Genomic DNA, 23,545 nt, shown 5'->3' on the forward strand with positions numbered 1-23,545 from the left:
CAGGCCGAGGGAGCCAGCATTTGTCCGCTCCGCAGACAGTTTTTCCGGGTCATGTGGCCAGCATGACTAAGCCGCTTCTGGCGCAATGGAACACCAACACCAGAGCAATGCACGGAAACGCCGTTTACCTTCCTGCCGGAGCAGTATCTATTTATCTATTTGCACTTTTTGGTGTGCTGTCAAACTGCTAGGTTGACAGGGGCTGGGACTGAGCAACGGGAACTCACCCCATCGCAGGGATTTGAACCGCCGACCTCCTGATCAGCAAGCCCGAGAGGCTTAGTGGTTTAGACCACCGTGCCACCCACGTCCCAAGAACAAACTTAGTTGGTCTCTAAGGTGCTACCGGACAATTATATATAGAGAGAGACCGCATCAGACCAACACAGTTACCTACCTGAATCTAGAACCCTAGGGTGACAGTTTGCACTACAGTGCTTCATGGAGAATCAGGAGGTTACATGGGTGTGCGTACATTGCATATGAGCAGATCCACCATTCACTGCCTCAACTTCATAGGGATGGTGGTGTCCACCTTTCTACTAAAGGATGTAATTTATTGATCAAGGATTCACAAAGGGGCCTGTCTGACTTTGTGCTCTCCAGGTGGGTAGAGGGTAGCCCAGCTTAAGCGCTTGTGACACATAGTATGAGCAGGGAAGGAGTTTAGCTTAGCACCCCTGATGAGCGCCCAAGGGCACCAACTACCCTAACTCCTAACCAGGAACAGAAGAAACAGACCTTGAGCAGTAGAACAGGCTTCCTTCGAAATTCTGGGATACAACTTTTGGATGCCCACTTCAGCTTAAGTGAGCAGACATAGAGGGGTACTAATTGATTAACTATCTAAATCTGGGACCCTGAGCCAGGATGGGGTTGCCCAGATGAAGGGCTGATGGGTTCTCAAAGCACCTTCATCATATTAGGCTTCCTACATTTTCCTAGATTCATTTTCTCTCAGGGCCTTGATAGTTAATAAAGCTGTGATGTATAATCCCAGTCACGTCTTGCTTCTATGGGTGGGGACAACCCTTGTATTTGCATGCATACAATCTAATTCTAGAAACTTGCTTTTCAGCAGATGTTGGCTTGAGCAGGAGGGTATTCCACAATGGAGAATTGATGATAATTGTGCTGGGTCAGCTGGAAAGTACACACATGTGGAAATATAAAGAAGAAGAGTCACATTGCCAAAGTTACAAAATGGCTACTGTCGGCACATTGCTTTATTCACATGGTAACACTGACTTGAACTGGCCCCCTTTGGCTTTCACAGTGGGGAGGAGATGCATCCAGTAATAGCTACATTTAAAAGCCACAAAATATTGCATTCTTTGCCCATCAGCCTTCATGCTAGGGAACTGTTTTTGCTGCTTGGTTTTCCTGGGCATGTGTCCCCTTTTCAGACAAAAATCACCATTTCCCCACTCAACTGTTCTGATTGCATGAAGAGAAACCTGATTGCGTTATTATTCATCCATTGGTTTCATAAAAGATTTTTTAAAAAAACCTCTCTAAGAACCCTAGAGATTTAGATGAAATTATATTGCAATGGGGAGTGAATGGTTGAGATAACTAGCTACATCTGATCCCAGCAGCTGCAGAAGTGAGGCTTGAAGAAGGGGAAGGAGGAAAGAGGGATGTTCCGTTATATCAAGCAATATGTAGAATATAGTGCATCATCCTTTTTGTCTCCATTGTCTGTCTCCTCTGTCCAAGGCCTAGTCTGAGACTCAAGCTTGTTGTGACACACAGGGGGCTTGTTGTGGCAAGGTGGGGACTACCGGGTTGGTGGGCCTGGGCACATTTGGGGGGGCATTTTTGGGAGGAATGCCTGTTGCGTCCTCACACTGGCCCTGCACCCTAGCCCTGTGCCACTTTGCGAGAGCAGCTGTGTTTTGTTTTGCTGCTGGTGAGTTTGCCCAGTGAAGTGCAGGGGTCTCAAGGCAACTGCAAATGGGGGTGAAAGACAGCCGGGGGGCTGGCTGGGCCAAAGAAGAATAATTTGGATTTGATATCCTGCTTTATCACTACCCTAAGGAGTCTCAAAGTGGCTAACATTCTTCTTTCCCTTCCTCCCCCACAACAAACACTCTTTGAGGTGAGTGAGGCTGAGAGACTTCAGAGAAGTGTGACTAGCCCAAGGTCACCCAGCCGCTGCATGTAGAGGAGTGGGGACGTGAACCCAGTTCACCAGATTACAAGACTCTTAACCACTACACCAGTGTTTCCCAACCAGTGTGCCTCCAGATGTTTTGGGACTACAACTCCCATCATTCCTGACCACTGGTCTTGCTAGCTAGGGATGATGGGAGTTGTAGTCCCCAAACATCTGGAGGCACACTGGTTGGGAAACACTGCACTACACCACACTGGAGGACCACAGCAGGGTGGTGGGTAGGGAGGGAGCTAGCTGTGAGGAAGAGGTGCAGAGGAAGGAGGAGGAAGAGGAGCGGCCTCTGCTGTGGAGGCTGCGGTAGCTTCCCTGCTCTTGTGAAGGAGCCAGTTGGGGGCACAGAGGGGAGGCAGGTGGTGGTAAGGGGGAGCAGCAGCAAGGAAGCATTGAGAAGGAGTTTCTGCAATCTGTGCAGCCCACTCACCACCTGTTCCTCTAACCTTTCCTGAGCCTCTCTCTTTCACTCCTGAATGCATTGCATGAGTGCATCCAAGTCCTACCTGTGTAGACATACCCAAATAGAGACTTAATGCAGGGTTGAAGTTGCACCTCCCTGTTTGCTTCTTCCCCTCTCCTGTGAGGGGTTCCAGCTGCCTCATTGTCGAGGTGGCAGCATCATTCATTGGCTACAAGGAGCCTCTGGGTTGGGTTGGAACAAGGAAGGAAGGAGCAGCAGCACAACAACTGTCAATACCAATGTGGTTACCCAGTATGCACCCCCACCCCAGTTTCCCAGTCCACTAGGGGGGCACAACACTTCCCCACACTGGGCACAGGCAACCCATGCTATGCTCCTGGTGACATAGGAGATCTGCCAAATCTTTTTATTTACTTCCAATGGATCTGAGAGTTGCTGTAGGATTGTGAAAGGAGTGCTGGGGTAAACTCGTCCCATATTCCATTTGCCAATTGATGTTGTTTACCAAAGTTACTATGGGTCCCTCTTGAGGAGAACATGCCACTCTCCTGAGTCTCACATGGAGATAAGTTGGGCTCAAACTAATGGAGGAGGAAGCCTTGACTGACTTCCTCCTGGAGGAGGAGGAGAGGAGATGTTTGTACCTTAGTGGGTCAATCAGAAAGGGGATGGGTCTGGCTCATAAAGGATCATTCCATGCAAGTGAGACCACCACACCTTGATTGCTGTGGTGTCTCATCCATCCACCCTGGGACAGTGTGGGTTTACCCAGTCACCCTTTCAGGGCTAAGTAGGAAGCAGCAGCTGAGGCAACTTTCTTTGTGTAATCCACATTGTTCCTTGTTCAGCTGGTTTTCCATAAACATAAGTAAAGGTAAAGGGACCACTGACCATTAGGTCCAGTCATGACCGACTCTGGGGTTGCGGCGGTCATCTCGCATTATTGGCCGAGGGAGCCGGTGTATAGCTTCCAGGTCATGTGGCCAGCATGACAAAGCCACTTCTGGCGAACCAGAGCAGCGCACGGAAACGCCGTTTATCTTCCTGCTGTAGCGGTACCTATTTATCTACTTGCACTTTGATGTGCTTTCGAATTGCTATGTTGGCAGCAGCAGGGACCGAGCAATGGGAGCTCACCCCGTTGCAGGGATTCGAACCGCCAACCTTCTGATCGGCAAGCCCTAGGCTCTGTGGTTTAACTCACAGTGCCCCCCACGTTCCATAAACGTAGCTGATGTCTGCAGCTCGCTCTATGAATGACATCATATGTTGGCAGTGACATCACAAAGATTCTAGAATGGAAGGGTATTTCTTAGAACTTCCCAAGCAAACAGTAGGAAAAAAGCAGAAGAGACAGCACAGGAAAGAGATATGTATTATCATGAAGAGAATGGAAGCTGGGATGAGGAAATTGGGAGCCACTGCACTGAATATGTTCAGCTGGCCTTTATGTCCTCCTGTCTGTCCATTTTTGTGGGAGGTATCCTCCTCATCTTGATGGTCAGAGTAATTGAATACACATTGAAGTCCTTGCTTAAATTGACTGGATTGAAGGTAAACACACAATTGGATGCTGAGCAAGGAGGGTTTGCATGCCTGGACAATATACAGTAGTTACAGCTGGTTACTAAGAACCATCCTTGGGGAGGCATCTTGGTTCTTCGGGATGGGGGGGGTGCTTTCTCACTCCCCAACCACACATTAGGGATAAAGTATTGGTGTGATTGTACTCAAATATATGTGTGGTGGTCAATGTACAACAACATATATGTGCAAAAGTAAACAGTTCATGAGCATGACCTTGGAAAAGATAACCTAAAAGGCTTAGAAAAATGTAAACAAATGGAAGAAACTGAAAGCTGGGACTAGCTGTGAATGATCTAGTTCTGCTGCTCATGATTGCTATCTAGTTATTTGTTGTATGTTTTTAAAGAATTGGGGGGAGTGTTAGTGGAATTGGCGTAATTTTCTCTATTTGTTTTTATTGTTAACATACCAACACACTGAGAGGTTTCCAGTATTTCCAGAAACCACTCTTCTCTCACCCCCTTTTACACTTGTGTCTGTTATTTAATATCCGGGCTTGGCACTCAAATAGGAGATCTGCCTTGCTCATCAGCAGGATCAAAATGAGCAGGTGTGTGCTTAGTTTAAAAGCCATTCCCCCCTCTCCCAGTTTCCCCAAAAGATTCTGCCCCTATTTAAACACTGGGCAGTGTTCTCATGCTTTTACAGAGACTGGTGTGCAAATTTCACTTGTGTGGAGAAGTGGGGACATGGAGAAGTAGCAGGGGGCCTACAGCAATAATCTGAGAGATGAGAGTGCCCTGCTTGCCTGTAGCACAGCAATGTGGATTGTGGTCCTTTTCAAGGACTCAGCGCCTTTCTTTCCCCCTTAACAGACTCGAAGGATGCCTAGGTTAAATCTATGGAAGAGACACTTTCAGGTTTGGGTGGTGAGGATGATCTCTGCTCAGACTGTTGTGGGACGCATATTGGTGAGTTGTTTAATTAATATGTATGCATTGGGAAGGGAATCATTATTATTATTATTATTATTATTAATTGAATTTATATAACACCCTATACAAGGGGGGTCTCAGGGCGGTTCACAGAATAAAATCAAGCTATAAAATCACAAAATACATAATAACAATAAGAATAACAACTCAATAGCCCCCCCCCCCAAAAACACATTTTTTTCCAGGTTTAAAAATTAACTTTATTTCTTATTAAAAACATCAACAATCATAACCAACAGACAAACACAAACCAAAAGGCACAAATCATATCAAATCATTTTAAATCACATCATAATAATTTCCCCCAAATCATAACAAACAAACTAATACATACAAAAAGCAACATTCTAACAAATCATATCAAATCAAGTCATAAGGAGAGAAGAAAAGAAAAAAAGAAAAGGGACAAAAAAGAAGAGAAAGAGAAATTTGAAAAGAAATAGAAGAATAAAAATCAACTTCCAAGCATTTTAATATTGGTTCCCTTTCAATATATAACATTTACCATGCCTCTTCCTTCTTGTATGTAATTAAAAATTAAAACTTTCCATATTTTTCTTACATTATATGTCTATGTATTTGTCTTCTTGTGGATCTCAGTCTAAGCAAATCACTCATTTCAAATTTATACCCTCCTTGCAAAAATAATCCTCCACATATCTCCATCATTCTTCTTTCAATTTTTGTTTTGGGACCCTCCTAATTACCGCCATCATTCTTGCTAAATTCATGAATTCTGCCAATTTTATATGTCACTCCTGAATTGATGGTATTTCCCCCCCCCCTTCCAATTTTGAGCCAACAACATTCTGGCATAGGATGTCAATCAAATCAACCAAAGGCCTGGTTAAAAAGGAATGTTTTTGCCTGGTGCCTAAAGGTGTATAATGAAGGCACCAGGTGAGCTTCCCTAGGGAGAGCATTCCACAGATGGGGAGCCACTGCAAAGAAGGCCCATTCTCGTGTTGCCACCCTCTAGACCAGACATCCCCAGACTTCGGCCCTCCAGATGTTTTGGACTACAATTCCCATCATCCCTGACCACTGGTCCTCTTAGCTAGGAATCATGGGAGTTGTAGGCCAAAACTTCTGGAGGGCCGCAGTTTGGGGATGCCTGCTCTAGACCGGTGTTTCTCAACCTTGGGTCTCCAGCTGTTTTGGGACTACAACTCCCATCATCCCTAGCTAGCAGGACCACTGGTCAGGGATGATGGGAGTTGTAGTACAAAAACAGCTGGGGGCCCAAGGTTGAGAAACACTGCTCTAGACCACTTGAGGAGGAGGCACATGAAGAAGTACTACAAATAATCATAACATGATACTACAGTAGGAGAGGCGGCAGGGCTGCAAGATGATAACCACCCCATACACATTTCTTATGCTCAGGCACCACAAAACAGCACCACTCATGCAAAATAAGAAGGTACTGGCAGGTTCAATAAAGTCTCAAGGTTTTCCAAAGTACAAAAAAAAAGGTTAGGAGAAAAAAACCCAACCCAGAATACTGCAGTCGGAACCAGTGTCTGGGCGAATTCGCCAAAATGCCTGGGAAAATCCAGACATACGGCAACCCATGTCGACAGTGTTGTTTTTGCCGATTTTCCATAAAAATAGCTCAAAAACATCAACCCTGGGTATGGCACTCCACACTGTAACTTTATGTTGCAGGTTCAGTTTGTTATTTCAGTTAGGGATGTGTGAGGTTCACTGTGGTTTACATTGGGGATTGGCTCATATATAAACTGGACTAAAGGTAAAGGTAAAGGGCCCCCTAACCATCAGGTCCAGTCGTGTCCGACTCTGGGGTTGCGCTGCTCATCTCGCTCTAAAGGCCGAGGGAGCCGGCGTACAGCTTCCGGGTCATGTGGCCAGCATGACAAAGCTGCTTCTGATGAACCAGAGCAGCACACGGAAATGCCGTTTAGCTTCCCGCCGGAGCGGTCCCTATTTATCTACTTGCACTTTGATGTGCTTTCGAACTGCTAGGTTGGCAGGTGCTGGGACCGAGCAACGGGAGCTCACCCCGTTGCAGGGATTCGAACCGCCAACCTTCTGATCAGCAAGCCCTAGACTCTGTGGTTTAACCCACAGCGCCACCTGGGTCCCTATAAGCTGGACTACTCCCCCCCCAAACCCTAAAAAACAGCTCATCTTATTTCCAAGCCAAGCCATATTTGACTTCCTCTTCTTTGGGGTCAGCATTACATGATACAGAAGCTCAAATGCAGGCCCTAAGCCCAGCATGCTCCACCAGAATCTCTGTTGTCAAGAGTTCAAGGCCTATAACTACAATGTACTGCAATATATGGACAGATTGTGCTCTCCTAAAAGATCACAAACTTACATTCCAGTCCTAAGCCTCATAGATTTTACTTCCAACTAAATGTTCTTTGGATTGAAGCCGACCACTTCTGATCTTAAATAGCATTTGCTTGGAGGTAAGCGCCATTGATTTCAGTGGAATTGGCTTGTATTGTGAGTAATAGCATTTTAAGATCAGAGTGTACCAGAGCATTCACACCAGTTTTTTTTCCTCCTAGTAGATGCCTTATATTCTGGACAGAGTCAGTGATTAGTGCACCACTTCCAACTTCAATTGCAGCCATGCTGTCGATCACATCAACCTTCCCCTCCCCAGAGTTTTATGAATACAAACATGTGCAACCTGGACACGCTACAATTCCTGAATTAGTTTTAGAAATTATCATTTTAAAACCAAGATTCAGGAGGAGTGGAGAGCAGGGCAAAGTGAAACAGAGAAACAGTAAAAAAAAGGGGGGGGAACCAGGGGAAGTTGCACACCCCAAATTCATATAATGTGTGGCAATGAAACCGCTAGCACATTTGCCAAGCTAAGTAGGGCCTGGTATGGTTTCAAACTGGATGTGTTGAGATTCCTGCATTGCAGTGGGTTGGACTAGATGACCCTCGGGGTCACTTCCAATTCTACAATTCTATTATTCTATGTTCGCTGTGTAAAATTGAATGCACTGTGTAAAATTGAGGGTTGCTTTGTTACCCTAAGATTTTATCTGATGATTGTTGCAAATAATAATAATTTATGTTGTGACATCTGTGTACATTCCTGGACATGTTTAATTTCATGTGCTGAAAAAAATACATAAAAACAAACAGTGCTTGATACAGATTAATCCATTTGTCCAATTCCTGCATAGTACAAACTGTGTGATGAACATATACTTGGAACATAGCTGCCAAGTCTCCCGTTTTCCCCGGGAAATCCCTGTTTTTCCAGCTGTTCCTGGCTGAAAAACGGATTCCCCCCCCGGTTTATTCTGGCACGGCGGCCATTTTGGAACTGGGCGGAGCATGCTCAGAAGCGACTTTTGATGCTGCTCTGCCCAGTTCCAAAATGGCTACAGTGCAACTTCTGGCGCGGCAGCCATTTTGGAACTGGGCAAAGCAGCATCAAAAGTCACTTCTGAGCATGCTCCACCCAGCACCAAAATGGTGGCAGCGCTACTTCCGGTCTGCTATTTCCGGCCTGGTCCCTTATTTCTCTGACAGCAACTTGGCAGGTATGACTTGGAAAGAGACGGCTCTATCATCACAAAATAAAGTGTCCAGTAATCTGCACATGAAAGCCATAAAGTGTACATCTACCCAACATTTTAGTGAAGTTTAAAGGAAAGGATGGGCAACTTGTGGCCCTCCAGTTATTGTTGGACTCATTTTTCACCAGCCACAGCTAACATATCCCAGGCAACACCCAGGGATAATGGGAGTTATAGTCCAAGTGAATCTGGAGGGCTACAGAGTCCCCATCCTTGTTTTAAGAAGATAGTAAAATGGTTTCGCATCTTGATAGATGAATGGCATGATTTAGAATCAGCTGGATTTTCATTATCAGTTATCACGGATTCAATCTGGATTTCTGTTTTAGGTCATACTGGTGTTCCTGTTTAGCATTGGATCACTCATCATTTACTTCATCAACTGTCAAAGGTAATTATAATTCAGAAATGTATCCTAAAGTGTATTTTTAATTTGTTGTTTTTTTAAAAAACAAAAACAAAACAAAAACAAGTGATATAGGTATTCAAAATATTTGTATCCATATCCACTTTTCTCTTGAAATCACCAGGATGGCAAACAACACAGGCAACAGGATAATAATAATAATAATAATAATATATAAAATAATAAATATAAAATAATAATAAAAACAATGTTAAAATTCATATTGAAACTCTCAGTAATCCATCAATCACATTAGAAATCAAATGCACAAATTATATTGGGAAGGAGCACTCCAAGAAATGCTCACTAGAATTACTATATATTTGGAGGCCGAACGCCCCCAAATATCTATCTTTGCAGTGAGCAAAGGTTGAAAGGTGAGCAAAAATGGAGCCAGGTGGTCTTCCCTTGCGGACACAGAAAATGCCTTCTCCCCCCCCTCCCAACTATTTGTCATATTTCTGGTGTTAGAGGAACCTGTAGCAGGATTCAGGCTGATCTCAGCCCTCATAGGAAGCTATCTTATACCAGCCAGAACCTTGGCACACCTGGATTGCTATAGTTCACACAATGGTTGGCAGCATTTTTCCAGTGTTTCAGACAAGAGTCTTTCTCAGCCCTGCTCAGAAATGGTACAAGGCAGCTCCCTATGTTTCTGAGCCAGACCATTAAACCATCTAGCTAAGTCTTGTCCACAATGGCTGGCCTCAGCTCTCCAGAGCTTCAGGCAGGAGTCTTTCCTGGTCCTACCTGGAGATGCCAGAGACTGAACCTGCCACAAAGTTATGGCCCTTCCCAATGTCAGGGATTGGGCCTTTTGCATGTGAAGCATAACAACAGAAGAAGTGCTCTTCTGGCTCAGTCTCATCCAGTCTAGGATCCTGTTCTCACATGGCCAACCAGGTGCTCATGAGGAACCTACAAGCAGAACCTGATTGCAACAGCAATCTCCTTACATGTGTTTAACCACTGAGCTAGTGGTTATTCTTGCTCACAGACAGGCTCATATGTGAGTAGTTCTAGTTACAGGTAGGTAGCCGTGTTGGTCTGCCGTAGTTGAAAAAAAATAAAAATAAAATCCTTCCAGTAGCACTTTAGAGACCAACTGAGTTTGTCATTGGTATGAGTTTTCGTGTGCATGCACATCTGAAGAAGTGTGCATGCACACGAAAGCTCATACCAAAGACAAACTTAGTTGGTCTCTAAGGTGCTACTGGAAGAAATTTTTTTGTTTTATTTCATATGTCGGTAGACATGATACTCTTGTTCTAGGCCATGTAGGGTTTTAATTAAAGCAACAACCTCAGTACTTTGAACTGATCTTTGAAAATTACTGGTAACAAACATAGAGGAGACGGCAGTGGCACTATATGGTGTGTTTGCGCAGTGTGTATGTTTCGGCTTTCACATTCAGATTAAAGTACTAAATTCCATACTTTATTCAGAAATTTAAAATACAAGGTTTTTAATGCTCCAAATTGAGGACCCACATGAGCAGCTTGGGAATAAATGGTGAGAAAACAGCTACTGTATCTGTTAGATACTTGCAACTGAAGCATATGGTCCCACTAAAAGATATAGGGTACAGGCTACGTCTTGAAAAGTGGGATATTTTTTTTCCTGGGATGGAAGCAGCAACATCATATTTAAAAGCACAAATCAAAATGGCTTTGGCAATTTTGTTCTGTCATTCTGCACTTGTCAAAAACGCAAAATCTGGAAACTGTCAAAGGTGCCAAATGGAATGTGAAATTCAACTTGTTGATATTTGGGAAGGGGCATAGCATGATGATGCAGAATGAGGGTGGTTTTGCTCAGTTGCTGCCAGTTCTGAATATCTCATTAAACCCAAATTTGCTTTAATGACAAATCTTGCACCAGTCTATACTGGTTGAAGGAAGAGTCAGGCATATGCCACACCTTAATATGCTTTGCAAGCAAAAGGTCCCTGGTTCAATCTCTGTCATCTGCAGATAAGTATTTCAAAAATATGCCCTTCCTGAAATCCTAGAGACTAGATACAGCATAAGGTAGTTCCATTGTTCCCATGAAAAAAGGTCAAAGTTGTGACGAGTGTCATAAAATGGGCCAGATTAGCCACAGCACAGCATTCCACTCACACTTCCATGATCAAAACAAGGATCATTCATTGCCCATGTTTCCAGTTGCTTATGTCTCTACACTGGCTGCTGTGTGGGTGCCCTATTCAATAATAATAATAATAATAATAATAATAATAATAATAATAATAATAATAATTTTATTTATACCCCGCCCTCCCCAGTCAAAACCGGGCTCAGGGCGGCTCACACCAATAAAATTACAATAAAACATGAAAAGCAATTAATTAAAATACAGATTAAAATACAGTATTAAAATTTTAAATGCAGCCTCATTTTAAGTAGTCCATAAATCCAAGCCATGAGGGAGGAAAACACAGGGGTCAGACTAAGTCCAACCCAAAGGCCAGGCGGAACAGCTCTGTCTTGCAGGCTCTGCGGAAAGATGACAAATCCCGCAGGGCCCTGGTCTCCTGTGAAAGAGCGTTCCACCAAGTTGGGGCCAATACTGAAAAGGCCCTGGCCCTAGTAGAGGCCAATCTAGCCACCTTATGGCTCGGGATCTCCAGAGTATTGTTGTTTGTGGACCTTAAGGTCCTCTGCGGGGCATACCAGGAGAGGCGGTCCTGTAGGTACGAGGGTCCCAAGCCGCATAGGGCTTTAAAGGTCAAAACCAGCACCTTAAACCTGATCCTGTACTCCACCGGGAGCCAGTGCAGCTGGTAAAGCACTGGGTGAATGTGATTCTGCGGTCGGGACCCCGTAAGGAGCCTCGCCACGGCATTCTGCACCCGCTGGAGTTTCTGGGTCAGCTTCAAGGGCAGCCCCGCGTAGAGCGAGTTACAATAATCAAGCCTGGAGGTGACCGTCACATGGATCACTGTGGCCAGATCAGGGCGAGAGAGGTAAGGGACCAACTGCTTGATACGGTGGAGATGGAGAATAGCCTGTCTTATATTAATTCGAAAACGAACTAGGGCATTTTGGCCTCCTCTTTGGTTAAAATCATTGCATCAGCAACAACAACTTCAGCTCCTTGTGTGATGAACCCCCCAAATCCACCTCTCTCCTTACTTAATCTAAATTACAGAAAGCTTCTTGATCTTTATACAAAGCCAAGAACTTCAGTTTATCTCAGGCACCTGCCCCATCTCCTAGTAACAGTTTCAGATGGATTAACTTAAAGCAAAACAGCACCCCCCCTCCACTTCCCTACAATATATATCATAGGTAAAGGTAAAGGGACCCCTTGACCATTAGGTCCAGTCGCAGATGACTCTGGGGTTGTGGCACTCATCTCACTTTACTGGCTGAAGGAGCCGGCATACAGCTTCCAGGTCATGTTGCCAGCATGACTAAGCCGCTTCTGGCGAACCAGAGCAGTGCATGGAAATGCTGTTTACCTTCCCGCCAGAGCAGTACCTATTTATCTACTTGCACTTTGACGTGCTTTCAAACTGCTAGGTGGGCAGGAGCAGGGACCGAGCAACGGAAGCTCACCCTGTCGTGGGGATTCGAACCGCCGAAATATATATCATAGAATCATGGAATTAAAGAGTTGGAAGCGATATCAAGGGTCATCTATTTCAACCCCTGCAATGTAGAAATCACAGCAAAGGAATCCTTGCCAGGTAGCCATCTAGCCTCTGTTTAAAAACTCCCAATGAAGGAGAGTACAGCACTTTCCAAGGTGCCCCTTCTCAGTTTCTGGCTAACCACTGAATGGCCTTTGCCCAGAATCGGGAGTCTTTGCTTCCATGGTCTTTTTGCTAGCTTCACTCCTAGAATAAGTGTTAGTGCTGGTTCTGGCTCCAGATGGTGATGAACCTATGACAAAAAATAATATGGGTGAAATCATGCCAAAGCCATATTTTGGTCTGCCAACTTGAATCAATATGGTGCCTGGCATCCTATCATTGACAAAGACTGCCACTTCCACCTCTGGAATGCTTGCATTGATTGTGGTGACACTATCTTGTGGTTGAATCTATGCCAGAAAGCTGGTGAAGTCATGCTAAAATCAGGTTTCAGTCCATCATCTTGATTCAAAATGGTGCCCTAAATCCAAACATTGACAAATACTACCACCTCTTCACCTCAGGAACCCTCATGCTGCGTTTGGCGATAGTTAAGTGTTATCCAAATCCAAAGAGAGCAGAGTGACAAAGACAAACAAACCGCGTCCCACAATATTTAGTAGATTACATTTCTATCCCACCTTTCATCCAGTGAGCTCAGGGTTATGTACATAGAACTCTGGTCTCCCTGGTCTCAGTCGAAGAATCTAACCATTAAACGATACTGACATGGGAATTCATATCAGCCTGTAAACAATGATTAATTGCTTTCCCTCTCTTCTCCAGTGTTAAACAGTTCTGTCTCTCATTTGAAGACCAGACAGTTTTTGTTGACCTCTTCTTCAATTTATTCTTCCTCTTTTACTTTGGATTGCGGGTAAGAATTATTATTTTTCTTTCATAAATTAATAGGGAAAGTCATGGCCATTCATAAAGGAATGTGCAGATGTTAGAATGACATATGGCAAAACTGAGGAGATGTACCTGCCCCAACACTCTCAGTAGCAGGTGAAGTACTTAACTTTTATTTCCCCAGACGGCTGGTGAAAAGTCACATCATGAAATGCATGATGGGAGACATCTGTCAGCAGGGCTGGCCCACCCATGAAGCAGTGTGAAATGACTGCCTCAGGCAGTGGCGAACCTTGCCGCTTGGCTGCCCAGGGCGGCAAAGGTGGAGGTGCCCCCTGGGGGCAGGGCATCGTGACGCATGCGTGGTCCGTCCAGGCTGGTGGTGCTGCTCCCGCGTAAGGTTGCTGTGGGAGCAGCAGCGCCAGCCCAGCTGCCGCTCGCACACGGCAGCCCGTTAAGGGCCGCTGTGTGTGAGCAGTGGCCCATGGGGCTGCCGTGCGCCAGCAGCAGCGTGTACTGACTGTGCATGTGTAGCATGCGGGATGCTGCACATGCGCAGTCAGTACGCGCTGCTGCTGGCGCATGTGTAGTATCCCTGTGCTGTGATGCTGCACATGCGCAGTCAGTACGCGCTGCTGCTGGTGCACAGCGGCCCATAACGGGCTGCCACTCGTGGGGCAGCCAGCACGGACCGCATATGGCACGCGCGGGTGGAGGCGAGGGGTGAGGCGCCCCGACTGTGTGGGGCCTGGGGTGCCCCGCCCGCACCACCCCCACCTTGCTACGCTACTGGCCTCAGGTATCAGATCCACAGGGGCAACAGATTCTGCTTCTGCCACTCCGGTGGGAGTGACATCTGTTTTATTATAACACAGATTCATGTGTATTGTTTTTAAGAGGGATAAAAGGGATTCGCAACTAAGAAAGACTCTAATGAGTCAGCAAGCCGTTTTGCTGCTGTGCAACTAAACTAAAGTATATTATAAACGTTCTTACAGAACCTGTGCAAATGAAGCCAGCCCCTGTATAATTGGGAACCCCTTTTGGACTTCTCTCATTCATATATACTTTATTGTTCATACTTGCATCTGTACATCAAAGATTTATCTTCCTTATTTTACATAAGTCAGTTTTGTCAAAAGGAAAATCCAACAAAAGAATATAAATCCTCCTATGCTATATTTAGTACATAAGTTTGACTTCCTGTCCTTTCCCAATTTTCCCACTCTAATAAACCTATTGCCTCAATATATTATTCATGAAATAATAATTTTCATACATATATAAGTCTGTTTTCTCGCTTTTAACCTATATTACTTGTAGAGATTACTTAAAGGCTGCTACCAATTTCAGCCTGCAGATTGCAGATTGCAACAATTATCCTTTAAATATCTCCTTAGAATTATCCTTTAAATATCTCTTTAGAGGTTCCCAGTTCATTTCAAACTCCTGTTTTGACTTATCTTTAATCTTTTCCAAGAGACTGTCTAATTCAGCATATTCTACTAGTTTTAGATTTACTAAAGCTACTAATTTAGAAAGCTACTAGATTTAGATATACTAGCTTTGAGATTTAGTGGGAATTTTGTCACTCTTCCCATGTTTTGCTATAAGTACCCTTGTGGCAGTGGTGGCATACAGAAAGACTTTTCTTATCTTCCTAACAATGTCTGGACCTGTAATTCCCAATAAAAATGATTTTGGTTTCTTCAGAAAAGATACATTTAACATTGTTTTGAGCTCTCTCTCTCTCATTCCAAAAGGTCTTAATCTTTTTACACATCCACCACATGTGGAAGAGAGTTCCACGTGGTTCTCCACATCTCCAGCATGTATTTGGAACATTTTGTACATTTTGGAAAGTTTACAGGGGCTTACATACCATCAATATAGCATCTTTTGGTGGTTCTCCCTTAATGTAAAACATGCCGTAAATTTCCAATTACGTTTCCATAGGTGGTGAACCCCTTCTGGACTTTTTGTGTGAAAAAGAAAAGGAATATGCAATATTTGGGTTGGGAGATTGAGATAATACTGGCTTGTAGAAAGTAAAATAGTTTGATTTTATCGTGGGCAAATGCTTTGAATAATTCTTTTTACATAACTTACAGGGGGAGAATCAGAAACCCTTTTTCTTTTCTTTCCCCAAATTTATCTCCCCTTTTCAGACTGCCTTAGGTCAACCAGATCTTTTTTTTAATTAAATGGCTGTTGGCAGATGTTGATAAATGCATCAATTATAGGGGTGGCACTTTTTGCTCAAGCAGCAAGAAAGATAAGAGTAACCTTTATGGATAGTGCAAGTGTCAAACCCTAAGGATGCTGACCAGAAGGAATGTTTTAAATAAATAAATAAATCTGGACATTGTATATTTGTCTTGCAATGTCTTTCATTCTGAAGCTGTGTAATTTGTGCTTATATTCTATTATGATGGCCATAATCTATTGGAATAATTCTTTTTATATAAATAACAAGGAGAGAATTGGAAACCCTTTTTTCTTTCCTCTTTCTTTCCTTCCTTCCTTCCTTCCTTCCTTCCTTCCTTCCTTCCTTCCTTCCTTCCTTCCTTCCTTCTTTCTCGTTCCCTCTTCCCCTTTATCTTTTTGAATCAGGAAAAAGCTTTATGGAAATAAATTTAAAAATGGTGGAAAAATGAAAATGGATTCTCTCTCCCATTCCTAGCTGGAAATAATAATCATCATCATGATTTTATTATTTGTACCCCACCTGTCAGGCTTCGGAGAATGGCTTCCTCCCCCGCCCCCCGGACGAGCAGCAGCAGAACAAATCATTAGAGTCCCTTACCAGTTTAAGAGTGTTTAATGATCACAGCAAAAGAACACAGCAGCCATTTTCGGAGCAAAGGTGCTCCCAATTAAGTTTTCCTCCTCCTTCCCCCCAGTCATTGTCACTTCCCCTTCTTGCAACCTGATCTCACAACCATTGAGCCTTCTGCATAGCAACCTTATCTCCTTGCCTTTGGAGAGATAGGCTGGACACTCTCTAGCGAAGGGGAGTCAGTTATATCTCTCTCTTCCTGTTCTGCTTCTTCTAGCTGTTTCCCACTCAGCTCTGCCCAGCTGTTATTTTCCAAACCATGTCCCTCTGCAAACCAATTCTCTAAATCCATGCTGCTCCACTGTTCCTAAGCAGCTTCAGGATCCTGGTCAAGAGCAGGAAGAGGGAGAGGTTCCCACCATTCTTCTTCAGAGCTGTAATCCTCAGTCTGCTCTCTGACACCACCCATCTGTACTAGCTTTTCATATGAAGAGCTAATATCTGAAGTGAAATGGTGGGTGATCAGCAGCTGACAAGCAGGCAAGAAGAAAGGCAATGAACAGCAACTCCACCCAGCCACCCTCCCTGAAATGGTGTACATAGCTAGTTAGGGTGGGTGGGTGGGTGGGTGGAAAGACAGCTAGACAGATATGGTCCTTGTGTCATCTGATTTTTTGCAGTTTTTCTAGTTCTTTGCAGCAAGTGACAAGTTGGCGTTTTGGGTTGAACTCAATTCCATTGTGGACTTCTTCACCATTACTCCGGTCTGTGTATCTTTCTATTTAGGAAGAAACTGGCTTGGTGAGTACACCAATATTTCCATTAACTTGCATAGAAAACAGCATAAATTCCCAAGAAAGACTGAGGTAGGGAAAATACCACTCAGTCTCTCTCACTCACACACCAAGGAACCTCTTACCCCAAGGACGGTTGACTGGAGCGAGCTTCTGCCCCCATGGGGAATATGGTAGAGTTCTTTCCTCAAATTGCTGTAACTGGAGTGCTCTGAGAACCTCTGCCCATGAAACCTAAAGATCTCCCCTCCCCTGCCAAACTCTGAGTACAGTATTTCCTCAGTCTGTTTGGTTTTGTTTTTCAATAGGGGAAAAAAAACAGGATTTGAGGGCAGAGGTGAAGCAACCTGCTCCGGTACCCGGAGCGGCGCGCGTACCAGGGGGCTTGGCATGCCACCCGCGAGGGGCATGGTGCATGTCCCTGGGTGTGTGGCACGCATTCAGGGGGGTGCGTGGCATTTTGTGACCCCAGAGTGACACCACCCCCCTTTGGAATGGCACCAGGAGCCCCCCCGCCCCCACCTCAGAACGCCTCTGTTTGTGGGACAACTGAAGCCCCAAGGTTACTCAAAAGCGTAAGCACTCCCTGCTCCAACTTTGGATGCCTTTTTAATAGTGCAGCCCAACACAGAAATATGTGAACTTTCTGAAAAATCAGCCCAATTGACCTTGTATTTCAGGATACAAAAGGACGTACAGTGGTACCTCGGTTTAAGTACACAATGGGTTCCGGAAGTCTGTACTTTCCCATTGAAAGTAATGGAAAGTGGATTAATCCGTTCCAGGCGGTCCACGGAGTACTTAACCTGAAGCTTACTTAACCTGAAGCAAATTTTCCCATTGAAAGTAATGGAAAGTGGATTAATCTGTTCCAGATGGGTCCGCGGAGTACTTAAACTGAAGCGTACTTAACCCGAAGTATGAGTGCAATTGGTTCTGGAAGTCCATACCTAACCTGAAGCGTACTTAACCTGAAGCGAACATTCCCATTGAAAGTAATGAAAAGTGGATTAATCCATTCCAGATGGGTCCACGGAGTACTTAACCTGAAGCTTACTTAACCTGAAGCGAACATTCCCATTGAAAGTAATGAAAAGTGGATTAATCCATTCCAGATGGGTCCACGGAGTACTTAAACTGAAAGTACTCAAACTGAAGTGTACTTAAACCAAGGTATGACTGTATTTAGAACGTACTGCTAAATGACACTGTAGATTAGCCATGAAACACTACCAAATATTCAATACATGCATGCTGACCATCAAATACTACCAACTCTTTTCCTTAAATGCCTGTTTCTATTAGGAACCATTGCTATACTCTAGCAGTCCACCTCACAGAGTTTAGTGGAACTTACATCTAGGTAAGGAAGCTTAGGATATTAACCTAAGCATAACAGACCAGATAATAACAGGGGTTATGCACAAATGCTCACCAATACAAGGACCTTTCCCCCCACTCACAAAGCATTGTTCCACCTCCTTTCCTGTAGGTTTACGTTTCTTGCGAGCTCTCCGACTGATGGAACTTCCCAAAATATTACAGTTTCTCCAAATTACGACGACTGCGTAAGTCAGACTCGCATCATACCACTTTTCTGATAAGCAATAGATTTCCCTTTGGTCCCTCCTTCCCCACCTTGGGATTGTGGTGGCCTGGGCACCAAGTCATTTGCTTAGTGTGGAGTTTTGCCCACAGGATTGTGATTTGGACAGCTTTTGGTTGGGAGAGACACGGGGCCGGATTTAGGTTTGATGAGGCCCTAAGCTACTGAAGGTAATGGGGCCCTTTATATGTCCAGCTGTCCTTTGTCAACAACAAATTGTCACTGTTTTTTTGTTGTTGAATATATGGTATATCGTAATTTATGGAGTTAATAGGTATCTAAAGTGATTTGCACATAACAAATAGGAGCCTACACAACACAAAATACTGTTGCTGTATGTAGGTTTTATTTTATTTGTTTTTTATCTTAAATTTTGGAAATGTACATCCAGGGTTTTTTTCCCTAAAATTTTTTTGGGGCCCCTAAGAGAGTGGGGCCTCCCTCACCATTTAGAGTGTTTCATCTTTGGAGTTCTGTGGATCCAATTAAATTGCAAACTGTGCTTGTGGAATGTCCTCCTAACATCACCATGAATTCTGTATAGAGAACTTGTTATCTGAGGCTGTATACACACAACATTTTATTCTCAACTAGCTGGCCCAGCCACGTGTTGCTGTGGTTCTTTCCTGTGATTCCCCCCACCCTGTCCCGACCCATGAGCTGTCAAGCCCCTTCCTCCCCCACACCCCAGTCTGAGCCCTCTGTTGTCCCCAGGGAGTGTTGCCCCCTCCCCCTGTTTCTCCATACCTTGACCCCCACCCTTGGAGAAGGAACTGTCAGCTTCTGGGTTCTGTTTCCCAGCATGCACTTTTGTCTGACCCCTCTGTTGCGCCCGGGGAGTGTTGCTCCCTCCCCCCCTGTATTTCCATACTTGGGCCCCCACCCTTGGAGAAGGAACTGTCAGCTTTTGGGTTCTATTTCCCAGCATGCACTTTTGTCTGAGCCCTCTGTTGTCCCTGGGGAGTGTTAGCCCCTCCCCCCAGTATCTTCCTACATTGGCCCCCACCCTTGGAGAAGGAACTGTCAGTTTCTGGATTCTATTCCCCAGTATTTACTTTTGTCTGAGCCCTCTGTTGTCCCCGGGGTGTGTTGTCCCATCCCCCCTGTATCTCCATACATTGGCTACTGTGCATGCATCGTGAACATTTATATATATATATATATATATATATATATATATATATATATATATATTATTATTATTTAAAAAATAAGAACATGAGAAGCAGAAGTTACTATTGTTTAATTTTATTTTTGGGGTTGTCATTTATTTTGGTGGGTATTGTATGATTTGTGTGTTGTTGTTTGTTTTGTGTTTTGTTTGTTTGTTTTGGTTATTTGGATTTTCTAATTTTGGAGTACGTGTTTTGAATGTATGATGTGGTGTTGGTTTGAGGACTTAAACTGGGGAGAGAAAGTGCATGGTTGGGTTTTTTTTATAAAGATGCAGAGACTGGCAATCAGTCATAGTATAAGGCCTAGGTTAAAAGGGGTACAACTGCCCTTACTTAAAATAGCTTCCGTAGCCTCACATGTAACACAACACCCACTAAATTAAAAAGCAAAAACCCCTTGCCATGCCAACAAGTGCATGTTAGGGGAAATCATGAATGACTGCCTAATGCTGCCAGGTGTTTATTAATGCAGCCGCCGGGAGAGGCTTTGGGCTTGGGCTTTGGAGGTGGAATGGCCGTTTTGGCAGTCGGCCTACTCAGTTTTCCCTGTTCCAACCCACCCCCACTGCTTTGGCTGACTCAGGGTCCTCCCCCCCCTCCATGACTATGAGTTCCCCCCCCTTTGTTGTGCCTCATCCCTGTGCCTCCCCCCCCCCTGGTTGGCAATGCTGCAGCCTATTGAAAAAGCTGGGCCTTGTTGCTGCAAAAGGACTGTTTTCAGTTGGTTGCTGTGGAATTTTGTGATGTCATCCGGCAGCGCAGCTGCTGGAGTCTTCAGAGCTTCTGCTGGATGACGTCTAATTTGGGCGCCACTTTTTTTGTTTAATCATTTTTTAGGTGTGAAAGGTGCTGTTTTTGGGGGGGGGGAATTATGCCAGATCCCTCCATGATGGGCATGGAACGTTGTGGCCAAATTTGTTACATTATGGTTCAGCAGTTACGGAGAAAGGCTGTTTCATCCGCGTGCGCAATGCCTACATTTATATAGATATAGATATCAATGGAGACTACTTTCTATGTAGTCCGCACACAGTCCAGATCTGATGTATATTTTGCCCCTCAAAAGTGCTTCTTGGGAAACTGGTTTCATTCCAAAAATAAAAGCTCAAAACTCATTGCAGGTGAATTCTGCATTACACTGCAGCATGTCCTGGCAACAGGTGTGTGTTTAAACACGTGTGTGCCCAATGGCATTGCACATAGGTGTATTCCAATATCACAATCCCCATTTCCTTCTTGGTTCACCTGGACAGCAGGAATATAGAATCAATTTAGATTAAAAGCAGCATGTTGAGGATGAGCATGGATGATTCCTGGGACGGGAAGAAGCCTGAGACTGGTCCAAGATCAGCCAGCAAATTTTCTGGATGAGTGGGGATTTGACCCCTGGTCTCTCAGGCTTTATCCCAACACTCTAATCACTACACTGGCTTTCTAACTGAGTGTAGTTTGTTATGTAGCCAAAAGGGCATCATCCATGCATCAGAGGGTCAGGGAAAGCTTTATGATTTGGGAAACAACAACAACTTTAGGGGGGGGGGAACCCTAAACAGCCCATTGAGGATTGAACATGCTCAGTGATCGCAGAATCCTAGCTGACTGGGGGAATAGATGAATAACCTGGGGTAAGGATGGAATGGTATATCCTGGAAGTAGGTATGGCTGGCTTGCTAGAACCCTGCATACTTTGAGCTGCAACATTTTGTTACATGTCCTGCATGTACTTTGGGAGTCCTACTGTGCATTGTTAAAACACCCCACACAAAAAGTGTCTTGATTCAAGAGCAGGAGCAGTTGTATTAATTGCTTTTTTTGTAGTTTTTCATCAAAACACAACTGCAGGTTGGTTAAAATGCAACAGATGGGGAAATAAAAAATGAACTGCAGGAACTGAAAGCTATAGCAAAATGTGCTCTGTACAACATATGAAAATTGAAACAGAACAGTAAAAAAAAAATCTAATGCATTGGTGCCATTTCGGATGCAATAGCAGAAAACCTGGAACTCTGAAATCTGGAGAGAAATTAAGATAAAGAGAAAATTGGTATGTTGTGGGGAAATTCATACATATGTTTGTGATTATTGGTGGTTAGTCACTTTGTGTGAATCACAGGCCAAATAGCAGAATGTAAAGCATAATTCATGAATGGATCTATATTTATCTCCAATTGAATTACTTACGATAGTGGTACGGTGCCCGAGTGGGATTCTTCCCATCTGAGTAATGTTAGGAGGAATAAGTAGAGATGACTTTGGCACTTTGGAACTCAGGTCATGTCTTTCCTTGCCGGTTTAGCACTGCAATCAAGCTGTCCAAACTCCTAGCTGTATCTGTCAGCACTTGTCTCACTGCTGCAGGATTTCTTCATTGGGTATGTAAAGCAATGGCTGCAATGGCTCAGGCTTTCAGGTGGAAAATTTTTTTACACAGGTTTTTTTTTTCTATTTTAATTAATTAATTATTTTTTTGTTTCTTGCACAGATCGAAAATTCTGGTGATCCTTGGGCATATAATAAAAACCCCCAAAGCCTGACTTACTTTGATTGCTTATACATGATCATGGTAACCATGTCTACAGTTGGATATGGTGATGTGGTGGTAAAAACCTCCTTAGGGCGTTCATTCATCCTTTTTTTCATCATTGCTGGCTTGGTAAGAAATTTCTTAGCCCTTTCAAATCTACTCTACAGTTTTTCTTTGTCTTCTTCAGAATCCTGCACCTGAGATCTTTAGTTCTACCTAATTTGATGCATTACAGAACAGCCTTTTTTCATTGGCCCCTTTAAGTGGCAATTCTCAAGTGCATGAACCACTATAGTAACGCATTTGCCAAACTGACAGATAGCATGATTGAGGAGGCCACATTGCTGAATAATCTCAAGGGGGGGGGGGGCTGAGATTCTTGAAGAGTTCAAGAGGAAAGTTCTCTCCCCCCCCCATTTCCTCAAAACCTTGGTCAGAATTTCTGTCTGAGAAATTTCAGTTCATTTAGTGTGTCAGGTCAATGACATCTGATGTGTACTAGGAAGTGCAGGAAACAGTCTTATTTTGAATCAGACCAACTCAGCATTGTCTTCACTGACTGGCAGTGACCCTCCAGAGTTTCAGGCAGGAGTCTCTTCCCACCCTACCTGGTGCCAGGCGTCAGAGTCAAGCTTAGGTCTGTGCCATTAATGCTTTAGTCAAAGAAACCAAAACAGTACAGACCTTGTGATCCCAGGAACTGTTCCCAATAGGCCGTACTCCAATGAGGTAGCTGTGAGGACTGAAGCTCCCCACCTTCTCACCACTCCCTAAGGCAGGCTTCCTCAACCTCGGCCCTCCAGATGTTTTTGGCCTACAACTCCCATGATCCCTAGCTAGCAGGACCAGTGGTCAGGGTTGATGGGAATTGTAGTCTCAAAACATCTGGAGGACCGAGGTTGAGGAAGCCTGCCCTAAGGGTCTTTCCCAAGCAGTTGCAAACTGCATCCATACACAACCAATCTCTGCTCTGCTCTTTTCATTCCTCTGCATGTTCTATGAGACCAAGGGGGAGGAGAGCTGGTTGCAGCAGGTGGGGAAATTCCCTGGTTTCTTCCACAGCCTATCTCATTGCTGCCTC

General features: G+C 44.3%; 1 protein-coding gene across 1 annotated transcript in view; it reads left to right on the forward strand.

Moving 5' to 3' along the window:
- Positions 1–3,965: 3,965 nt before the first annotated feature.
- The window catches only part of KCNU1 (potassium calcium-activated channel subfamily U member 1), an 86,845-nt gene continuing 67,265 nt past the window's right edge, over positions 3,966–23,545 (forward strand). Inside the window, exons 1-8 of the mRNA XM_060268599.1 lie at positions 3,966–4,148; positions 4,997–5,092; positions 9,021–9,082; positions 13,521–13,611; positions 17,055–17,166; positions 18,652–18,727; positions 22,237–22,312; positions 22,423–22,593. Of these exons, the coding sequence (XP_060124582.1) occupies positions 3,966–4,148; positions 4,997–5,092; positions 9,021–9,082; positions 13,521–13,611; positions 17,055–17,166; positions 18,652–18,727; positions 22,237–22,312; positions 22,423–22,593 (867 nt within the window). The remainder of the gene's footprint in view (positions 4,149–4,996; positions 5,093–9,020; positions 9,083–13,520; positions 13,612–17,054; positions 17,167–18,651; positions 18,728–22,236; positions 22,313–22,422; positions 22,594–23,545) is intronic.

The sequence above is a fragment of the Zootoca vivipara genome, chromosome 15, assembly GCF_963506605.1.
Source record: "Zootoca vivipara chromosome 15, rZooViv1.1, whole genome shotgun sequence".
NCBI lineage: Eukaryota > Metazoa > Chordata > Lepidosauria > Squamata > Lacertidae > Zootoca > Zootoca vivipara.